This window comes from Cherax quadricarinatus, chromosome 22 (assembly GCF_038502225.1).
Source record: "Cherax quadricarinatus isolate ZL_2023a chromosome 22, ASM3850222v1, whole genome shotgun sequence".
NCBI lineage: Eukaryota > Metazoa > Arthropoda > Malacostraca > Decapoda > Parastacidae > Cherax > Cherax quadricarinatus.
The window spans coordinates 475,854-495,535 of record NC_091313.1 but is presented as its reverse complement, the minus strand read 5'-3'; the positions used below and the strand labels follow the sequence as shown (position 1 = coordinate 495,535).

Sequence of the window (19,682 nt, the reverse complement as noted above, 5' to 3'; positions counted from 1 at the left end):
TGTTATCCTCATCACCTTACTCTTTCCTATATTCACTTTTAATTTTCTTCTTTTACATACCCTACCAAACTCATCCACCAACCTCTGCAACTTCTCTTCAGAATCTCCCAAAAGCACAGTGCCATCAACAAAGGGCAACTGTGACAACTCCCAGTTTGTATTAGATACTTTATCTTTTAATCTCACACCTCTTCCCAACACCAGAGCATTCGCTTCTGTTACAGCCCCATGTATAAGTACAGTGGACCCCCGCATAACGATCACCTCCGAATGCGACCAATTATGTAAGTGTATTTATGTAAGTGCGTTTGTACATGTATGTTTGGGGGTCTGAAATGGACTAATTTACTTCACAATATTCCTTATGGGAACAAATTCGGTCAGTACTGGCACCTAAACATACTTCTTGAGTGAAAAAATATCGTTAACCGGGGGTCCACTGTATATTGAATAACCATGGTGACATCACACATCCTTGTCTAAGGCCTACTTTTACTGGGAAATATTCTCCCTCTCTCCTACATAATCTAACCTGAGCCTCACTATCCTCGTAAAAACTTTTCACCACTTTCAGTAACCTACCTCTTATTCCTTACATTTGCAACATCACATTGCCCCTCCTATCCACCCTATCATATGCCTTTTCCAAATCCATAAATGCCACAAATGCCTCCTTACCCTTATCTAAATACTGTTCACCTAGGAATTTAAACTGGTAGATTATAGAGGTATGGGTGTTTGTGAAAAACAATCAGGCTGCAGCATTAGAGTTAAAAACAGCAGATATTACCAGGATACCCCAGTAATATGTTTAAAAGATAATATTCAAAATAAAGTTGCTAGTAAAGGCAAAGCAATTGCTCAACAAACAGAGAGAGAGAGAGAGAGTAGAGAGCAACAAGTGACTAACTCTCTTGGGGTTTACTATACAAATAGTAGGAGTCTAAGAAATAAGATAGATGAGCTAAGATTACTTGCAAGTGCAGGTAATATAGATGTTATTGCTATAACAGAGACCTGGTTCAACTTGAAAGATAGAGAAATGCCTTCTGAATGCAACATACAGGGTTATAAACTATTCCACACTGATAGGGTCAACAGGGTGGTAGAGTGGCAATGTATGTCAGAGATAATTTAAATTGTTGTGTTAGACAAGATGTAAGATAGGAACATCGGACACAGAATCTGTTTGGCTACAGCTTCTTGAAGGTCATGAAAAATTAGTCTGGGTGTGATTTGTGGGCCCCCAAACCTTGATAGCGAGTGCAGTAGGCTGCTATGGGACGAAATTCATAAGGCGTCCAGATATGAAAGTGTTGTGTTAATGGGATATTTTAACTTTAGACAAATTGATTGGAACAGTGTGATAGGAAATCTTGAATCTAGTGACTTTCTTGATATGGTTCAGGACTGCTTTTTAAAACAGTTTGTGACAGAACCAACTAGAGGAAACATCCTGCTTGACTTGGTTCTTGCCAGCAAAGAATCACTAGTTAATAATCTTGAGGAAATGATGAGCTAGGGGAAAGCAATCACAAATCACTTAGTTTCAATATATCATGGAATTACCCAGATAACTGCAATCAAGTCGCTACCCCAGATTTCCGCTAGGCCAACTTCATGGGACTGAGAAATTACTTGGGTAAGCTAAATTGGAATGACCTTACTATGGGTCAGGTAGGTAGGGTTGGTTGCCAATATGATGTATTTCAGAGCATAGTTCTAGCTGCCCAGACAACATTTTTCCCGAGTAGGGAAATTAGACCTAACAAAAATGATCCCAAATGGATAAACAATAGATTAAAACATCTCATTGGTCAAAAGAGAGGCATATATAGGCATGTCAAAAGAATTCAGTATATTCAATTAAAGAGAAATAAAACAAGGAATAAGAAAAGCAAAAAGGGATTATGAGGCTAAAGTCACAAGGGATTCGAAGACTAACCCAAAAGGGTTCTTTCAGGTATACAGAAGTAAGTTTAGGGACAAGATAGGCCCACTTAAGAGTAACTCAGGTCAGATCACTGATAGTGATAAGGAAATGTGTGAACTTTTCAATACCTACTTCCTCTCAGTTTTTACTCAAGAAGATACCAGCGAAATTCCAGAAATAATAAATTATGTAGAACAGGATGATAATAAACTATGCACTATTGGGGTAAGTAGTGACATGGTCCTCAGACAAATAGAGAAATTAAAACCTAACAAATCCTCAGGCCCTGATGAACTCTTTGCAAGGGTATTAACCCTTTGACTGTTTCGGTCGTATATGTACGTCTTAAAGGTAGTAGGTTGGTAGACAGCAACCGCCCAGGGAGGTACTACCGTCTTGCCAAGTGAGTGTAAAACGGAAACTTGTAATTGTTTTATATGATGGTAGGATTGCTGGTGCCCTTTTTTCTGTCTCATAAACATGCAAGATTTCAGGTACGTCTTGCTACTTCTACTTACACTTAGGTCACACTACACATACATATACAAGCATATATATACACACCCCTCTGGGTTTTCTTCTATTTTCTTTCTAGTTCTTGTTCATGTTTATTTCCTCATATCTCCATGGGGAAGTGGAACAGAATTCTTCCTCCGTAAGCCATGCGTGTCGTAAGAGGCGACTAAACTTCAATTCAATTCAATTCAATTCAATTCAGTTCAAAATGGCAGGAGCAAGGGGCTAGTAACCCCTTCTCCTGTATAAATTACTAAATTTAAAAAGACAAACTTTTGTTTTTCTTTTTGGGCCACCCTGCCTTGGTAGGATACGGCCGGTGTGTTGAAAGAAAGAAATACAGTGGACCCCCGCATAACGATGGCATCACATAGCGATTTTTCCGCATAACGATTACTTTTATCGCAAAATTTTTGCCGCGCATACCGATTAAAAACCCGCATACCGATTTTCGTCCGAGACGCGTCCAATGTGCCCTCAGCCAGCCTCACATGTGCCGCCCCGTCCCATTGTTTACCAGCCAGCCTCCGCGGTAACATCCAAGCATACACTCGGAATATTTCGTATTATTACAGTATTTTCGGTGCTGTTTCTGGAAAATAAGTGACCATGGGCCCCAAGAAAGCTTCTAGTGCCAACCCTACACCTCAAAGGGTAAGAATTACTATAGAGATGAAGAAAGAGATAATTGATAAGTATGAAAGTGGAGTGCGTATAGCCGACCTAGTCAAGCTGTACAAGAAACCCCAATCAACCATCGCTACTATTGTGGGCACCAGAAAGACAATCAAGGAAGCTGTTCTTGCCAAAGGTTCAACTGTGTTTTCGAAACAAAGATCTCAAGTGATGGAAGATGTTGAGAGACTCTTATTGGTGTGGATAAATGAAAAACAGATAGCAGGAGATAGCGTCTCTCAAGCGATCATATGTGAAAAGGCTAGGAAGTTGCATGAGGATTTAATTAAAAAAATGCCTGCAACTAGTGATGATGTGAGTGAATTTAAGGCCAGCAAAGGTTGGTTTGAGAGATTTAAGAAGCGTAGTGGCATCCATAGTGTGATAAGGCATGGTGAGGCTGCCAGTTCGGACCACAAAGCGGCTGAAAAATATGTGCAGGAATTCAAGGAGTACATAGAAACTGAAGGACTGAAACCTGAACAAGTGTTTAATTGTGATGAAACAGGCCTGTTCTGGAAGAAAATGCCAAGCAGGACCTACATTACTCAGGAGGAAAAGGCACTCCCAGGACATAAGCCTATGAAAGACAGGCTTACTTTGTTGATGTGTGCCAATGCTACTGGTGATTGCAAAGTGAAGCCTTTATTAGTGTATCACTCTGAAACTCCCAGAGCGTTCAGGCAAAAGAATGTCCTCAAGGATAATTTGTGTGTGCTGTGGAGGGCAAACAGTAAGGCATGGGTCACTAGGGAATTTTTCTATAACTGGTTACACCATGCATTTGCCCCCAATGTGAAAAATTACCTAACTGAAAAGAAATTAGAACTTAAGTGCCTCCTGGTGTTAGACAATGCCCCTGGTCATCCTACAGACGTGGCAGAGCGACTTTATGGGGACATGAGCTTCATTAAGGTGAAGTTTTTGCCTCCTAATACCACTCCTCTCCTGCAGCCCATGGACCAGCAGGTTATTTCCAACTTCAAGAAACTGTACACAAAAGCTCTGTTTGAAAGGTGCTTTGTAATGACCTCAGAAACTCAACTGACTCTAAGAGAGTTTTGGAGAGATCACTTTAATATCCTCAATTGTGTAAACCTTATAGGTAAGGCTTGGGAGGAAGTGACAAAGAGGACCTTGAACTCTGCTTGGAAGAAACTGTGGCCAGAATGTGTAGACAAAAGGGATTTTGAAGGGTTTGAGGCTAACCCTGAGAATCCTGTGCCAGTTGAGGAATCCATTGTGGCATTGGGAAAGTCCTTGGGGTTGGAGGTTAGTGGGGAGGATGTGGAAGAGTTGGTGGAGGAGGACAATGAAGAACTAACCACTGATGAGCTGATAGATCAACTTCAAGAGCAAGAGGCCAGACCTGAGGAAACTGGTTCAGAGGAGGGGAGAGAGAAATTGAAGAAGTTGCCTACTACAAAGATAAAGGAAATCTGTGCTAAGTGGCTTGAAGTGCAAACCTTCATGGATGAAAATCACCCTCACACAGCTATTGCAAGCCGTGCTGGTGATTATTACACTGACAATGTTGTGAAACACTTTAGGCAAGTCATAAAGGAACGAGAGGTACAGGCCACTATGGACAGATATCTTGTGCGAAAGAAGTCCAGTGACTCTGAAGCTGGCCCTAGTGGCATTAAAAGAAGAAGGGAAGTAACCCAAGAAAAGGACTTACTACCTCAAGTCCTAATGGAAGGGGATTCCCCTTCTAAACACTAACACACTCTCTCCCCTCCTCCCATCCCATCAATCATCACCAGATCTTCAATAAAAGTAAGTGTCATTTAATTGTGCATGCCTTTTTCAGTTTGTGTGTATTAAAATTAACATTTCATGTGGTAAAAAAAATTTTTTTTCATACTTTTGGGCGTCTTGCACGGATTAATTTTATTTCCATTATTTCTTATGGGGAAAATTCATTCGCATAACGATTATTTCGCATAACGATGAGCCCTCTTGCACGGATTAAAATCGTTAACCGGGGGTCCACTGTATACATCTTACGAGCCACCGTGTTTGACGGATATCTACTCTTAAATTCTAGCGGCTTCAAATCAAGCAGGAGAAAGCTGGTAGGTCCACATGTGAGAGAATGGGTCTGTATGGTCAGTGTGCACCATATAAAAAAATCCTGGAGCACGCAGTGCATAATGAGAAAAAAAAAAACTCCGACCGTTTTTTATTTAATTAAAATGCCGACTTTGTGGTCTATTTTCGTATAGTATTAATGGTTGTATTCTCGTTTTCCTGGTCTCATTTGATAGAGTGGAAAACATGTTATAGACGTAGAGGTGATTTTGATTGGTTTTACTATGAAAAGAACCTGGAAATGGAGCTCAAAGAAGGGGAAATGTTTGATTTTTGCCAATGTTCAGAAGTAAACAATTGATGTCGTTGTCCAATAAATGTCCAACTAGCCATTCTAATATGCATTCATGAATGGGTTGACATTATTTGTACAATTATTATAGTACAGTGTATTGCAGTAGTCTGCATAACAGTAAATCTTCTATTTTTTGTTTGAATAAAAATTCAAAATAGAAATTCAAAATATCAGAGGGGCCTGGAGACATGACTGATGAGCAAAGAAAATGTTATTTTAGAGCCAGGAATGTCTGTATTGTTCATTCTGGACTTTATTTTGAAATTGTCATATTTTTTAATTTTTGTGAAATTGGCCAAATTGCAAATTTCTGACCATGTTATTGGGTAGTTTAAATCGGTAAATGGGTAATTTCTTGTGCTCAGTCGATAGAAAAAATGGAGTTCTAAAGAAATGGCTATGAGTTTGGTCGACTGGAACAATGGAATTAGCGGAAAATAGGAGTCAAAGTGGGCGAAATAGCCGATTTGTAAATATCGCTGAGGTCGCTAACTTCGCAAGAGCGTAATTCCATCAGTTTTCCATCAAATTTCGCTCTTTTGGTGTCATTACAATCGGGAAAAGATTCTCTATCATTTCATAAGAAAAACTTTTTTTTTTTTTTTTTAATTTTGCGACACCAAGAGACACCTCAGGATTGGGGGCTGTGACAGTCAAGGGGTTAAAGGAACGTAAAGAGGAATTTAGCATACCTTGGCTAATCTTTTCATTATATCACTACAAACTGGCATAGTGCCAGACAAGTAGAAAATGGCAAATGTAATACCTATTTACAAGGCAGGTGACAGGTCCTTTGCTTTGAACTATAGACCAATAAGCCTTACTTCCATAGTTGGTAAATTTATGGAAGCAGTAATTGCTGATGTAATTCGTAGCCATCTTGAAAGGCATAAATTGATTAATGAATCTCAGCACGGTTTTACAAAGGGGCGTTCCTGTCTTAGGAATTAACTAACTTTCTTCACTAAGGTATTTGAGGAGGTAGATCATGGTACTGAATATGATATTGTGTATATGGACTTCAGTAAGGCTTTCGATAGAGTTTCACATCAGAGGCTCATGAGAAAACTTACGGCACATGGAATAGGAGAAATTTTTTCCTGGGTAGAGGCATGGCTGACAAATAGGCAGCAGAGAGTTTACATAAGTGGGGAGAAATCAGAATGGGGGCACGTCACAAACTGTGTTCCACAAGGGTCAGTATTGAGCCCGTTGTTCACAATTTACATAAACGACATAGATGTGGGAATAAATAGCAGCATAAGCAAATTTGCTGATGACACCAAAATAGGCGATCCAATTCATTCTAATGAGGACATTAGAGCTCTCCAGGATGATTAGAGTAGACTGATGCAGTGGTCGGAGAAGTGGCAGATACAGTTTAATATGGACAAATGCAAAGTTCTAAATGTTGGACAGGAAAAGAACCATGCCACACATGAACTAAATGTACGTACATCTTAATATTACGGATTGCGAAAAGGATTTAGGAATTCTGGTTAGCAGTAATCTGAAACCAAGACAACAGTGCACAAGTGTTCGCAATAAAGCTAACAGAATCCTTGGCTTCATAGCAAGAAGTATAAATAATAGAAGTCCTCAGGTTGTTCTTCAACTCTATATATCTTTGGTTAGGCCTCATTGAGATTATGCTGTGCAGTTTTGGTCACCATATTACAGGATGGATATAAATGTCCTGGAAAACATACAAAGGAGGATGACAAAGTTGGTCACATGTATCAGAAATCTTCCCTATGAGGATATACTGAGGGCTCTGAATCTGCACTCTCTAGAAAGGTGTAGAATTAGGGGGGATATGACTGAGGTGTATAAATGGAAAACACAAATTAATAAAGGGGATGTAAATAGCTTGCTAAAAATATCTATCATAGACAGGACTCGCATCACTGGTTTTAAATTGGAAAAATTCAGATTCAGGAAGGATATAGGAAAGCACTGGTTCAGTAATAGAGTTGTGGATGAGTGGAACAAATTCCCGATTACTTTCATAGAAGGTAAGATGTTGTATAGTTTTAAAAATAGGTTTAGTAAATACATGAGTGGGTGTGGGTGGGTGTGAGTTGGACATGACTAGCTTGTGCTACTAGGTCGGATGCTGTGCTCCTCCCTTAAGTGAATGTGACTGACCTGACTAGGTCAAGGCATTGGCTTAAGCCGGTGGGAGAATTGGACCTGCCTTGCATGGGCCAGTAGGCCTGCTGCAGTTTTCCTTCTTTCTTATGTTCACTGCAAACACTTGGTCTACACACCCCCTACCCTTCCTAAAGCCTCCTTATTCATCAGCTATCCTGCTCTCTGTCTTACTCTTAATTCTTTCAATAATAACTCTACTATACACTTTACCAGGTATACTCAACAGACGTATTCCCCTATAATTTTTGCACTCTCTTTTGTCCCCTTTGCCTTTTTAAAAAAAACTATGCATGCTCTCTGCCAGTCCCTAGGTACCTTACCCTCTTCCATACATTTATTAAATAAAAGCACCAACCACTCCAGAGCTATATCCCCACCCACTTTAAACATTACTATCTTTATCCTATCAATCTCGGCTGCCTTAACCCTTTCATTCTACCCACCGCCTCACGAACTTCCCCCACACCCACAACTCGCTCCTCCTCACTCCTATAAGATGTTATTCCTCCTTGCCCTGTACATGATATCACAGCTTCCCTATCTTCACCAACGTTTACCAGTTCCTCAAAATATTTCCTCCATTTTCCTGATACTGCCTCTAACTCTCCATTTAATAATTCTCCTCTCCTACCTTTAACTACAAGAAGTTCTTCATAGTAAACTTTAGATAGGCAGAATATCCTATAATCTTGTAAAATAAGATTGCAGTTTTGAGTGTTGCTAGTTGTATACATAATCAAAATCTAGCTATGTACCTGTTTGATGTTAGTTTTCGGCACATAAACCATGTACAACTCTAGACGTGTGTTGCCTGGCAGTGGGTCAGACCGGGTCACCCCATTTTCGTCCAGCAGTCCTGCAACCAGTCCACGAACTCCAGAGCGAAGTCCTAACTACAACATAGACGCTTCAGGCTCCACATATGCCCTACAGGTAAAATTTATGCAAGTCTCTCAGATGACATCATTTAGTGTGTATAATACAGTGGTCCCTCGTTTATCGTCGTTAATCCATTCCTGGAAGTGCGACGATTATCGAAATAGACGATTTTCAAATAAATTTTCCCCATAAGAAATAATGTAAATACAATTATATATATCGCATGTATGCGCAGAATTGTCCTCACTGGCTTTATAATCAGTGACACACTGGCTGGTACATGGAATGAGTGGCCGGGCCCGCTCATGGCGCTGTGCCGACACGTTCAGGATGAAAGCTCTTAACCGTGTTTTTTGGTGTTAGCCGAGCCAATTTTATTACGCCAAAGTGAGGTGTTAGCCAAATTTGGCATTAGCCGATGCAGGCATTAGCCGAGGGTCTACTGTACTTTTAGTCTGTAAACCATTCAAAATCATCTCTATTTCTGTACATCTTTCTATCAAATGACACCAAGAAAACGAGAATGCAATCACAAGTACAGTACCATACAAAAATACAGCGCAAAGTCACTAAATGTACTTTTGGGGGTCTGAAATGGATTAATCAAATTTACATTATTCCTCATGGGAAAAATTCGTTCAGTACTCAAACAGATTGGTACTCTAACAGCTTTCTGGAACGAATTAAGTTTGAGTACCGAGGTTCCACTGTATTATCTCCTCCAGTCGTCCGGTAAGTTTGACACAGGACTTTCCATCCCTAAAGCCATGCTGGCTGTCATGTGTGAACCCACTCCTTTCTATGTGCTCTACCACTCTTCTGATGATCTTCTCTATAACCCAGAAGTATTAAAACAAAAAAAATTTTTACATGAAATATAGATGTAGTACATAAACAATGCAATGGGACATGATGAATGAAACATTAACAGCATAACACTTACCTTTATTGGCGATTTTTCTTAGTGTATGGAAGACTGGAGGAGGAGAGAGATTGGATTAGGTACTGTTTGGAAGGGAATCCCCTTCCATCAACACCTCAGGTACCAAGTCCTTTTCTGGGGTTAATGCCACTAGGACCAGCTTGAGAGTCACTGGAGTCCTGTCTCGCAAAAAAAGTGTCCAGAGAGCTCTGTTTCTGGCATCTCTTTAAAACTTCCCTAAAATGGGCCAAGACTCTCTCACTGTATAAGTTGCCGATATGGCTTGCAACATCCTTCTCAGGGTGATGTTTCTCCATAAATCTTTCCATCCTACCCCACATTTCAACAATCTCCTTAATTTCTGAAGAAGGCACCTTCTTCCATCTCTCTTCCTCCTCCTCTGCAGCAAGATTCTGAGCTGCGATCTGTTGCTGTTCCTGCTGAAGCTCTTGCAGCTCCTCAGTGGTTAGCTCTTCGTTGTGGTCCTCCACCGACTCTTCCACATCCTCCAAACTCACATCCAACCCCATGGAAATCCCCAATGCCACAACAGATTTCACAACTGACATAGGCTCATCAGGGTCAGCCACAAACCCTTCAAAATCCCTCTTGTGGACACAAGCTGGCCACAATTTTCTCCAAGCAACAGCAGCTCCTTGATATCCTTTTTATAAATAACAAAAAGGCACAATACCGTGACTGGAACGATACACAAATAACCCGCACATAAAAGACAGAAGCTTACGACGACGTTTCGGTCCGACTTGGACCATTGACAAAGTCACACTAACAGGGGAGGAGCAGGACGGCTATATATAGGCAGGAAGAGGTGGAGGTAGTAGTAGTGGTAGTAGTAGTAGTAGTAGTAGTACAAGAATTGTATATAATACCGACAGGATGAAATGACACACGCACAACACCCGGGCATCCTCACCGTAGACGTTTCGCCATCCAGCCAGCCACTGGATGGCGAAACGTCCACAACAAAGACAACCAGACACATGTGCGGCGTCTGGTTGTCTTTGTTGTGGACGTTTCGCCATCCAGTGGCTGGTTGGATGGCGAAACGTCTACGGTGAGGATGCCCGGGTGTTGTGCGTGTGTCATTTCATCCTGTCGGTATTATATACAATTCTTGTACTACTACTACTACTACTACTACTACCACTACTACTACCTCCACCTCTTCCTGCCTATATATAGCCGTCCTGCTCCTCCCCTGTTAGTGTGACTTTGTCAATGGTCCAAGTCGGACCGAAACGTCGTCGTAAGCTTCTGTCTTTTATGTGCGGGTTATTTGTGATATCCTTTTTCTTTGCCATGATGGAAGATATGGTTGTATGGGGTTTGTTATACATCCTGGCCAGTTCGGCCACACGTACGCCACTTCCATATTGTTCAATGATGTTTTTCTTAAATTCAGTCATATTTCTCACCTTTACAAAAGGCTTGGCACTAGGAGCTTTCTTTGGAGCCATGGTAGCTTGTTTAGCACTTGCAAGCACTAAAATGAATGGAATATTATGAAATATTTCATATGACCAAGTGAGGGGACCGTCGCTCACTGGTAAACAATGGCACACTGGCTGGGAAGGGAGGCCAAGGCAGCTCAGACCCATGAGTACGCGTCCAGGACAAACGACGATTAGCGAGTCAACCAATGATTTGCGAGCCAATGTTTGGACGAAAATAACGCGACAATTTCAGAAAAGGACAACTATTGAGCCCGACGATTATCGAGGGACCACTGTACTAGCATAATTTTAAAGACAAAAGTTTTTCACATGGTTTGTATTTCACATTTTTATCCTTTTCTTATAGCTGCTTGTGCATTTTTACATTGACTTAAATTTTTTTTCTTCTGTGGGTCTTTACTCTCTGCATGTCTTATCGAACCGAGTTCACTTAATATTTTTGGTTTAAATTGAAAGATGTGTGTCTGAGTTTATTACATTCCTATAAATTATTACAAAATTCTCTTAATGTTTGCATAGTTCTAATATGTATCAGATGTAGTAAGATTGCTTTAACTTCTGTGACTATAATCTTTGGAACACAGATGATAGATATCTCATAATTTATACAATACCGTATAGGAAAACTTAACTAAGCATAAGAGGACTGATGATTTATTGGAGTGTAGGGTATTGTTGAGGTATCAAAATAAATCTATTGTAGAAGAGGAGTCTTGATTTTTTAAGCCTAGAGAGCAATGTAAACATACCGGTTGATAACTTTCAGAGACGGCTTGGTGAGTTTCTGCAGTAGGCTCTTGCTTAATCTGGTTGTGAAGGTTGTTGTGTTGACGTGTGGATTACAAATAGCAATAGCTGGGTTGATAGGGTAATCATCAGAAAAGCGTGTACTCTGGTAGGATTACCTAGACTCTCCCACATAGCAGTAGCTTCTGTGGTACTTTCTGCAGTTCCTCAGTCTTCGATGTTGTGGGTGATCTGTCATTATTTTGATCAGATTAAGTGTGATATTGCACCTGGTTAACTGCTATAGGTGTTCTTGCAGCATTTTTTTTTTTGAGCATGTGTTTCCTTTTTGTTTATGCATAGACACCTCCAGATCTGATGTAGCCTCTGGGTTTGTTGCTGCCTTATCTGATATTACTCATAATGGCAGTTTACTTGCTAATGTACTAATAGGTTTGTTTTTTTAACCAATAAGCTGGTTGGAATGGTAATACTGCCCCAGACCCTTTTTCCATGGACTATGTTTAAAATTCATTTATTATTATTGATTCTAGGTCTTGACCCTTTTAAGATCTTTCATCCCACTGTCTTAGAAATTTTTGAGTGGTTGATCATTCTTCTTCAGAGGGGTATAAGCCGCAAAATATTACCACTGTAGTATGCCCATGGAAGTACATGTACAACCTTTCCTCACTTAGCGATGTACTCGTTTACCATTGCCTTGGACTTACGATGGACTCTTTGACCAATATTTATACCTAAATAATGTATATTAGAGCTGATTTCCTCTATTCTGTTTATTTCAATATACAGTGCACTACTGTACAAACATTAAATTTTTTTTTTTTAACAAGTCGGCCGTCTCCCACCAAGGCAGGGTGTCCCAAAAAGAAAGAAAATCCCCAGAAAGAAAATACTTTCATCATCATTCAGCACTTTCACCTCACACACATAATCACTGTTTTTGCAGAAGTGCTCAGGATACAACAGTTTAGAAGCATATACGTATAAAGATACACAACATATCCCTCCAAACTGCCAATATCCCAGACCCCTCCTTTAAAGTGCAGGCATTGTACCTCTCATTTCCAGGACTCAAGTCCAGCTATATAAAAATAACCAGTTTCCCTGAATCCCTTCACTAAATATTTCCCTGCTCACACTCCAACAGCTCGTCAGGTCCCAAATACAGTGGACCCCCGGTTAATGATATTTTTTCACTCCAGAAGTATGTTCAGGTGCCAGTACTGACCGAATTTGTTCCCATAAGGAATATTGTGAAGTAGATTAGTCCATTTCAGACCCCCAAACATACACGTACAAACGCACTTACATAAATACACTTACATAATTGGTTGCATTCGGAGGTGATCGTTATGCGGGGGTCCACTGTACTATTTGTCTCTATTCACTCCTATCTAACACGCTCTCGCACGCTTGCTGGAAGTCGAAGCCCCTTGCCCACAAAACCTCCTTTACCCCCCCTCCCTCCAACCTTTTCGAGGATGACCCCTACCCCGCCTTCCTTCCCCTACAGATTTATATGCTCTCCATGTCATTCTACTTTGATCCATTCTCTCTAAATGACCAAACCACCTCAACAACCCCCCTTCAGCCCTCTGACTAATACGTACTTTTATTAACTCCACACCTTCTCCTAATTTCCACACACTGAATTTTCTGCATAATGTTTACACCACACATTGCCCTTAGACAGGACATCTCCACTGCCTCCAACCGTCTCCTCACTGCAGCATTTACAACCCAAGCTTCACACCCATATCAGAGTGTTGGTACCCCTATACTTTCATACATTCCCTTCTTTGCCTCCATAGATAATGTTTTTTTTGTCTCCACATATACCTCAATGCACCACTCACCTTTTTTCCTTCATCAATTCTATGATTAACCTCATCCTTCATAAATCCATCCGCTGACACGTCAACTCACAAATATCTGAAAACATTCACTTCTTCCATACTCTTCCTCTCCAATGTGACATCCAATTTTTCTTTATCTAAATCATTTGATACCCTCATCACCTTACTCTTTTCTATGTTCAATTCAACTTTCTACCTTTACACACACTCCCAAACTCATCTACTAACCTTTGCAATTTTTCTTTAGAATCTCCCATAAGCACAGTATCATCAACAAAAAGTAACTGTGTCAATTCCCATTTTGTATTTGATTCCCCATAATTTAATCCCACCCTTCTCCCGAACACCCTAGCATTTACTTCTTTTACAACCCCATCTATAAATATATTAAACAACCATGGTGACATTACACATCCCTGTTAAGCTTTACCAGGAGGTAGTCTCCCTCTCTTCTACACATCCTAACCTGAGTCTCACTATCCTCATAAAAGTTCTTTACAGCATTTAGTAACGTACCACCTATTCCATATACTTGCAACATCTGCCACATTACTCCCCTATCCACTCTATCATATGCCATTTCTAAATCCATAAATGCAATAAAAACTTCCTTACCTATATCTAAATACTGTTCACATATATGCTTCAATGTAAACACTTGATCTACACATCCCCTACCCACTCTAAAGCCTCCTTGCTCATCCGCAATCCTACATTCTGATTTACCTCTAATTCTTTCAAAAATACACCAGAAATATTATAAATGGTGCAAAGGTGACTTTAAAACAATATCAAAGATGGTTTACACAAATCCACAACCATTAGATGACATATTTGTTGTCTTAGTGCTAGGACAAGTTGTTTGTCTCAAATTTATTGAGGAAGTTAGTGGTCCTTCCATTTTTATATTTAAATTTTTATTTTAGTTATAAAAAATTATGCGGTGTTTTGATTTTATTTAATATATTGTAATGCAGTACAATTATTTTTTGTGGAATAATGTATTTGGGAGGGCATTCAAATAAAATTCTGAATTAAAGAAGTGGTACAGACAGTTCAGATGGGTTTTAAAAACCATTAGAGGGTGCTAAGAAGGATTGCAGTGTTGGAATGAAATCATTCACACTTCAGTAACATTTCTCATCTAATTTCAAAATGCAGGTTTACAGTAATGAGTAAGTGTTGAGAATAACTTGCATGGTTTTGCTTTGCTATGGCTGTTCCTCTGAAATAGATACAGAAATAACTATAAGACACCTGAAATATTTTATATTTTAGCCTTAGAGTACACCTTGCTTTATTGAATGTGCATGATATTGCTATACCTAACGCCTACGTGCTCATTTCACCTTGCTTCAGGTTGCTCTTAGAAACATGAAGGAGCGATACCACAAACTGCAGAAGAAAATGGCACTCATAGAAGATGATAACCAGAGACTTATTAGTGGAAAGTCTGAACTATTTGGAGAAATTGGGAAATTACAGGTATTTAAAAGATCTTAAAAGTACCATATATTTTCTATGCCTGATAATGTGTCCATTTTTTTAATCCTTAACCAATTGTATCTTTTCACTGCATAAGATTTAACCAATTTCTATGTACTAGGATGTATTTTAATAGCAGGATGCTCCTGTCTACCACAATAATTAAACCACTAAAACTTGATTTTGGATGCACTAAAAGATGAGCAAAATGCAGATATAATATGCAGGTTTTGTGAAACCCTTCAATAATTGTGATCATGGTGTAATAATACACTAAATGCATGCAAAATGAGTAACTTTAAAAGTTTGCAAATGGATCTTGCATTTTCTACCCAGTTGAAAAAAAAAATAAAGTAAAATTAGAAGCCTCCAGTGTTACTGTGGAGTTATGTTCCTCAGTGCATGCCCCAATTCTGTTTTTCATGTTTGAGATAGACAAAGCTACAAATCATAACCGTGTATCAGCCTTTGCATACAATATTAGAATTTGTATGAGTGACATCCATCTAGAATTTAACAAACTTTTAAGCAAATTTACCAGTAACCTAAATCTTTTGCTGGGCTACAGAAAACAATGTGATATTCAGTGAGGACAAATTCCAGCTACTCTTGGCATGGAATAAATTAAGAAATAAAAACTGAAATAGAATACAAAAGGCAATCAAGCCACTTGATAGTGTGGAAGAGAAATGTAAGCACCTGGAAGTAACCTTGTTGAAAGACACTAATTTCCTTCAAGACAAGGGATACCAAGTTGGTAATGATTTTCTTTTAAGGCCCTTTTATGGTTTAGATTGTAATATTGCTGAAAAACAAAATAATACATAAAGAATAAAAGCTTATTGCAAAATTGACAGAATCAGAGGATGAAGTATGAGATATTAAAGGAAGAATCCAGAGTACATGTATATTTAAAAAAGAAGAGACCTCAGATAAAATGAACTTGAACACCCCTCCCCCAGCCATATGAGAGGGAGCCTATTGAAATAACCAAAGCCAAAGAAAAGAGCCTGTTATTGTATATTGACAGAAACAAACTAATATGAGTGTTGAAGGCATAGGCAGATGATCTTTGCTGTCATATTTCAATATTTTTCAGTTTGTATTACTTAAAGGCAGGCTAATAGACAATTGGAAATTGGTACAAATTGTGCTCGTCCAGGCCTATGATAGCTTTACTAAACTAAATCAGGCTTTCAATACTTAATTTACACAGATTTAGAATCTTCAATATACATATTTTGTGAAATGACAGACAAGTAAGACAGGTGCACTACTTGGGTATCTTTAATGTAGAGACATTTTACTAACTAACGACTATCAATCCAATTAAGAGAATAATAACGAGATGGTGGAAGACATGTAGAAATAGTGTTTGATGTGATCAGTTCTTCAACCTTGTTATGAAGTGTTCAGTCCCTCAACCGTCTATGTTGGCATTTTTTGAAAAAAGAATTCCTTATAATAGTAGGTAATCTTTTTCTAAAGGCAGTGACACCAAAAATGCAAAATTTGATTAATACTTATAGAAATACTGTACTTCTTCTTTCAACAAACCCGCCATATCCCACCGAAGCAGAATGGCCTAAAAAGAAAAACAAAAGCTTCTCTTTATAACTTTAGCAACATATGCTGGAGAAGGGGTTACTAGCCCCTTGCTTCTGGCATGTTAGTTGCCTCTTACAACACGCATGGCTTACGGAGGAAGAATTCTGTTCCACTTTCCCATGGAGATAAGATGAAATAAACAAGAACAAGAACTAGTAAGAAAATAGAAGAATACCCAGAGGGGAGTGTATGTATATGCTTGTGCATGCATGTGTAGTGTTACCTGAGTGTAAGTAGAAGTAGCAAGACATACCTGTAATCTTTCATGTTTATGAGACAGACAGAAGACACCAGCAATCCTGCCATCATGTAAAACAATTACAGGCTTTCATTTTACACTCATTTAGCAGGACGGTAGTACCTCTCTGGGCGGTTGCTGTCTTCTAACCTACTACTTTCCTCAACGACGATTTTTGCCCATCTTGAGGCTTATTTAACCCTATTCCTGTGCTCAAACTGGCCCAGTTCTTTGCTGTTTTCTAGTATTCCTTGAATATTATTCATTGATTGCAAGAAAATGCCCATTCAACTATTAAAACTATCCCATTTAGTTCCAATAATTCAGTAATTTGGCTAATTTTAATCAATTATGAACAAATTACAATTAAAAAATGGAGTCCAATACAAAAACTATGCATTCCAACCACTAAGGCACCCTTCCCTCTGTTTATTAATCATATCCCCAGGCATCTCTTATATAATGCTTTACCTCCATTTTGAATACATTGTCACATTGAAAAAATCTTTTTTTTTTTTCTAATATTTTTAGCTTAAAAACCATAATCAAGAGTGGTTTTTGGCTGTCCTATATAAGTGAAACAAACCTAGCAAAATTCACAAAGTAGACTGGGGAGACCCACCTTTCTAAGGAAAAATCAACCAAAATTGACCATTTCTTGCTAATTTGATGCTTATTTCAAACCACTTCTGGTCCTAAAATGATCCATATTTTGTCCAGTTCACTAGTATGTCTTCCAGTCTATCTGTTGGCACCAAGAAACTGGCAATAAACATGAAAGCCACCCTAGAAAATGCCCCAAAGTTGCTACAGTAGGACCTCGTATCCGCAGGTCCCGTATCCTTTGTGTCAGTTTACTGTGGCCCAAAACTAACCCTTAATTTTGCTTAATAATTGCCTCAAAGTGAAAAAGTAGTGATGGTGAAAGTTCTTCAAAGCCTAAGAGAAGTCATGAAGTGTTCCCATCAGTGAAAAAGTGATAATTCTCCACTTACTGTGCACAATTTATCAATTAAACTTTATAATAGGTTTGTATAGGACTTCTATATAGGGTTTGCTACTATCCATGGTTTTGGTATCCACGGCAGGTCCTTGGAACGTATTTCCCACGGATACAGGGGTCCTACTGTACAGCCTCTTGGTGCAAAGGTGACGTTAAAGAAATATCTAAAGATGGTTGACACAAACCCACTACCAGTACAGTATGCTTCTCGCTTAATGACCAGTTCAATCACTAACCTACTACATGTATTAGGAAGGGAACCCCATCATTAAGTGAGGAGAGGATGTATTTTAACTGAAGTGTAGGGTCAGAGATTAGCTGTGCTCATCATGCACTGCATGGAGTAGTTTTTCTTTTATGCTGTGCTCATTATGCACTGCATGCTGTGCACACCCACTGCACAGACCCATTCACTCATGTCCAGGCCAAAATTTACAGCTCTTAGCAGATTTGAGGGCACTATGAATTATGTGTACTAGTACGTCACCAAATCTGATTGCTATGTTGTACTAATATGTGGCAGACACCTTAGTGGTTAACAAAAATATTCACTGTATCAAAGTTTTATCTAGTTCAAAATAGTGGATTGTGGTGTTAACAGATTGTGTAGAAAAAATGGAAAGATAAAATTTTTCTTTCAGTTTTTGGGTTGCTGTTTAGATAAATTTCTTAATTTCTTTTCCAAGTGTATGTTTTTTTGCATTTTCTTATTTATTTCATTATGCTTTCAGGAAAACAGTATTAAACTTAGAGAAAAAAACTTGCAGTTGAATCAGGAGATCCATACAAAACATCAAGAATGTTGTTCTCTCAAGGAGAAGTTCTCTTCATTATCAACAGAAAACATGAATCTCACGAGACAGTTGGCCAAAACTTCTCAAGAAAATAGAAGACTAGTGAAACAAGTAAGATTTTTGATTTGAGTTGTTGTATCTGGCTAAAGTGAAGCTAACTAAAAACCTATCTGAGATTTTTTTTTTTTTTTTTTAACTTTTATTACTATGCATCCGTAAATGTTTATGTTGATAGATTACCTCCCATTCACCCTAGCCATTGTATGACCCTTATGAATTTAGCACTGCCATGTGAATGTTATAATTATATAATTTATTTATGAATTCTGAGGAAAAATATTCTGAATTAATGAATTCAGGATCAGTGTGTGATGCAGAGTATACTAATTTAGAGGCACAAGGGTAAATACTTTAACATTTTTGAGTATATAGTACAAAGATGATTTTTTTTTTTTTTTAACACACAGGCCATCTCCCACCGAGGTAGGGTGACCCGAAAAAGAAGAAACACTTTCACCATCATTCACTTTATTACTGTCTTGGCAGAAGCATGCTCATACTACATTTCAGATTCTTTTTTTTTTTTTTTTAACAAGTCGGCCGTCTCCCACCGAAGCAGGGTGACCATAAAGAAAGAAAATCCCCAAAAAGAAAATACTTTCATCATCATTCAACACTTTCACCTCACTCACACATAATCACTGTTTTTGCAGAGATGCTCAGAACACAACAGCTTAGAAGCATATACGTATAAAGATACACAACACATCCCACCAAACTGCCAATAACCCGAACCCCTCCTTTAGAGTGCAGGCATTGTACTTCCCATTTCCAGGACTCAAGCCCGGCTATATAAAAATAACTGGTTTCCCTGAATCCCCTGCTCACACTCCAATAGATTGTCAGGTCCCAAATACCATTCATCTCCATTCACTCATATCGAACATGCTCACGCACGCCTGCTGGAAGTCCAAGCCCCTCGCCCACAAAACCTCCCTTACCCCT

General features: G+C 39.0%; 1 protein-coding gene across 5 annotated transcripts in view; it reads left to right on the top strand.

The window, feature by feature from the left end:
- spn-F (Protein spindle-F) overlaps nucleotides 1-19,682 on the top strand; it is a 59,055-nt gene that overhangs the window by 5,388 nt on the left and 33,985 nt on the right. For 4 of the 5 annotated variants that reach the window (XM_053778223.2, XM_053778219.2, XM_053778221.2 and 1 more), the window contains exons 3-5: nucleotides 8,468-8,600; nucleotides 14,909-15,034; nucleotides 18,615-18,788. In XM_053778223.2, the coding sequence (XP_053634198.1) occupies nucleotides 8,468-8,600; nucleotides 14,909-15,034; nucleotides 18,615-18,788 (433 nt within the window). The remainder of the gene's footprint in view (nucleotides 1-8,467; nucleotides 8,601-14,908; nucleotides 15,035-18,614; nucleotides 18,789-19,682) is intronic. The other variant, XM_053778224.2, reaches the window with a different exon arrangement.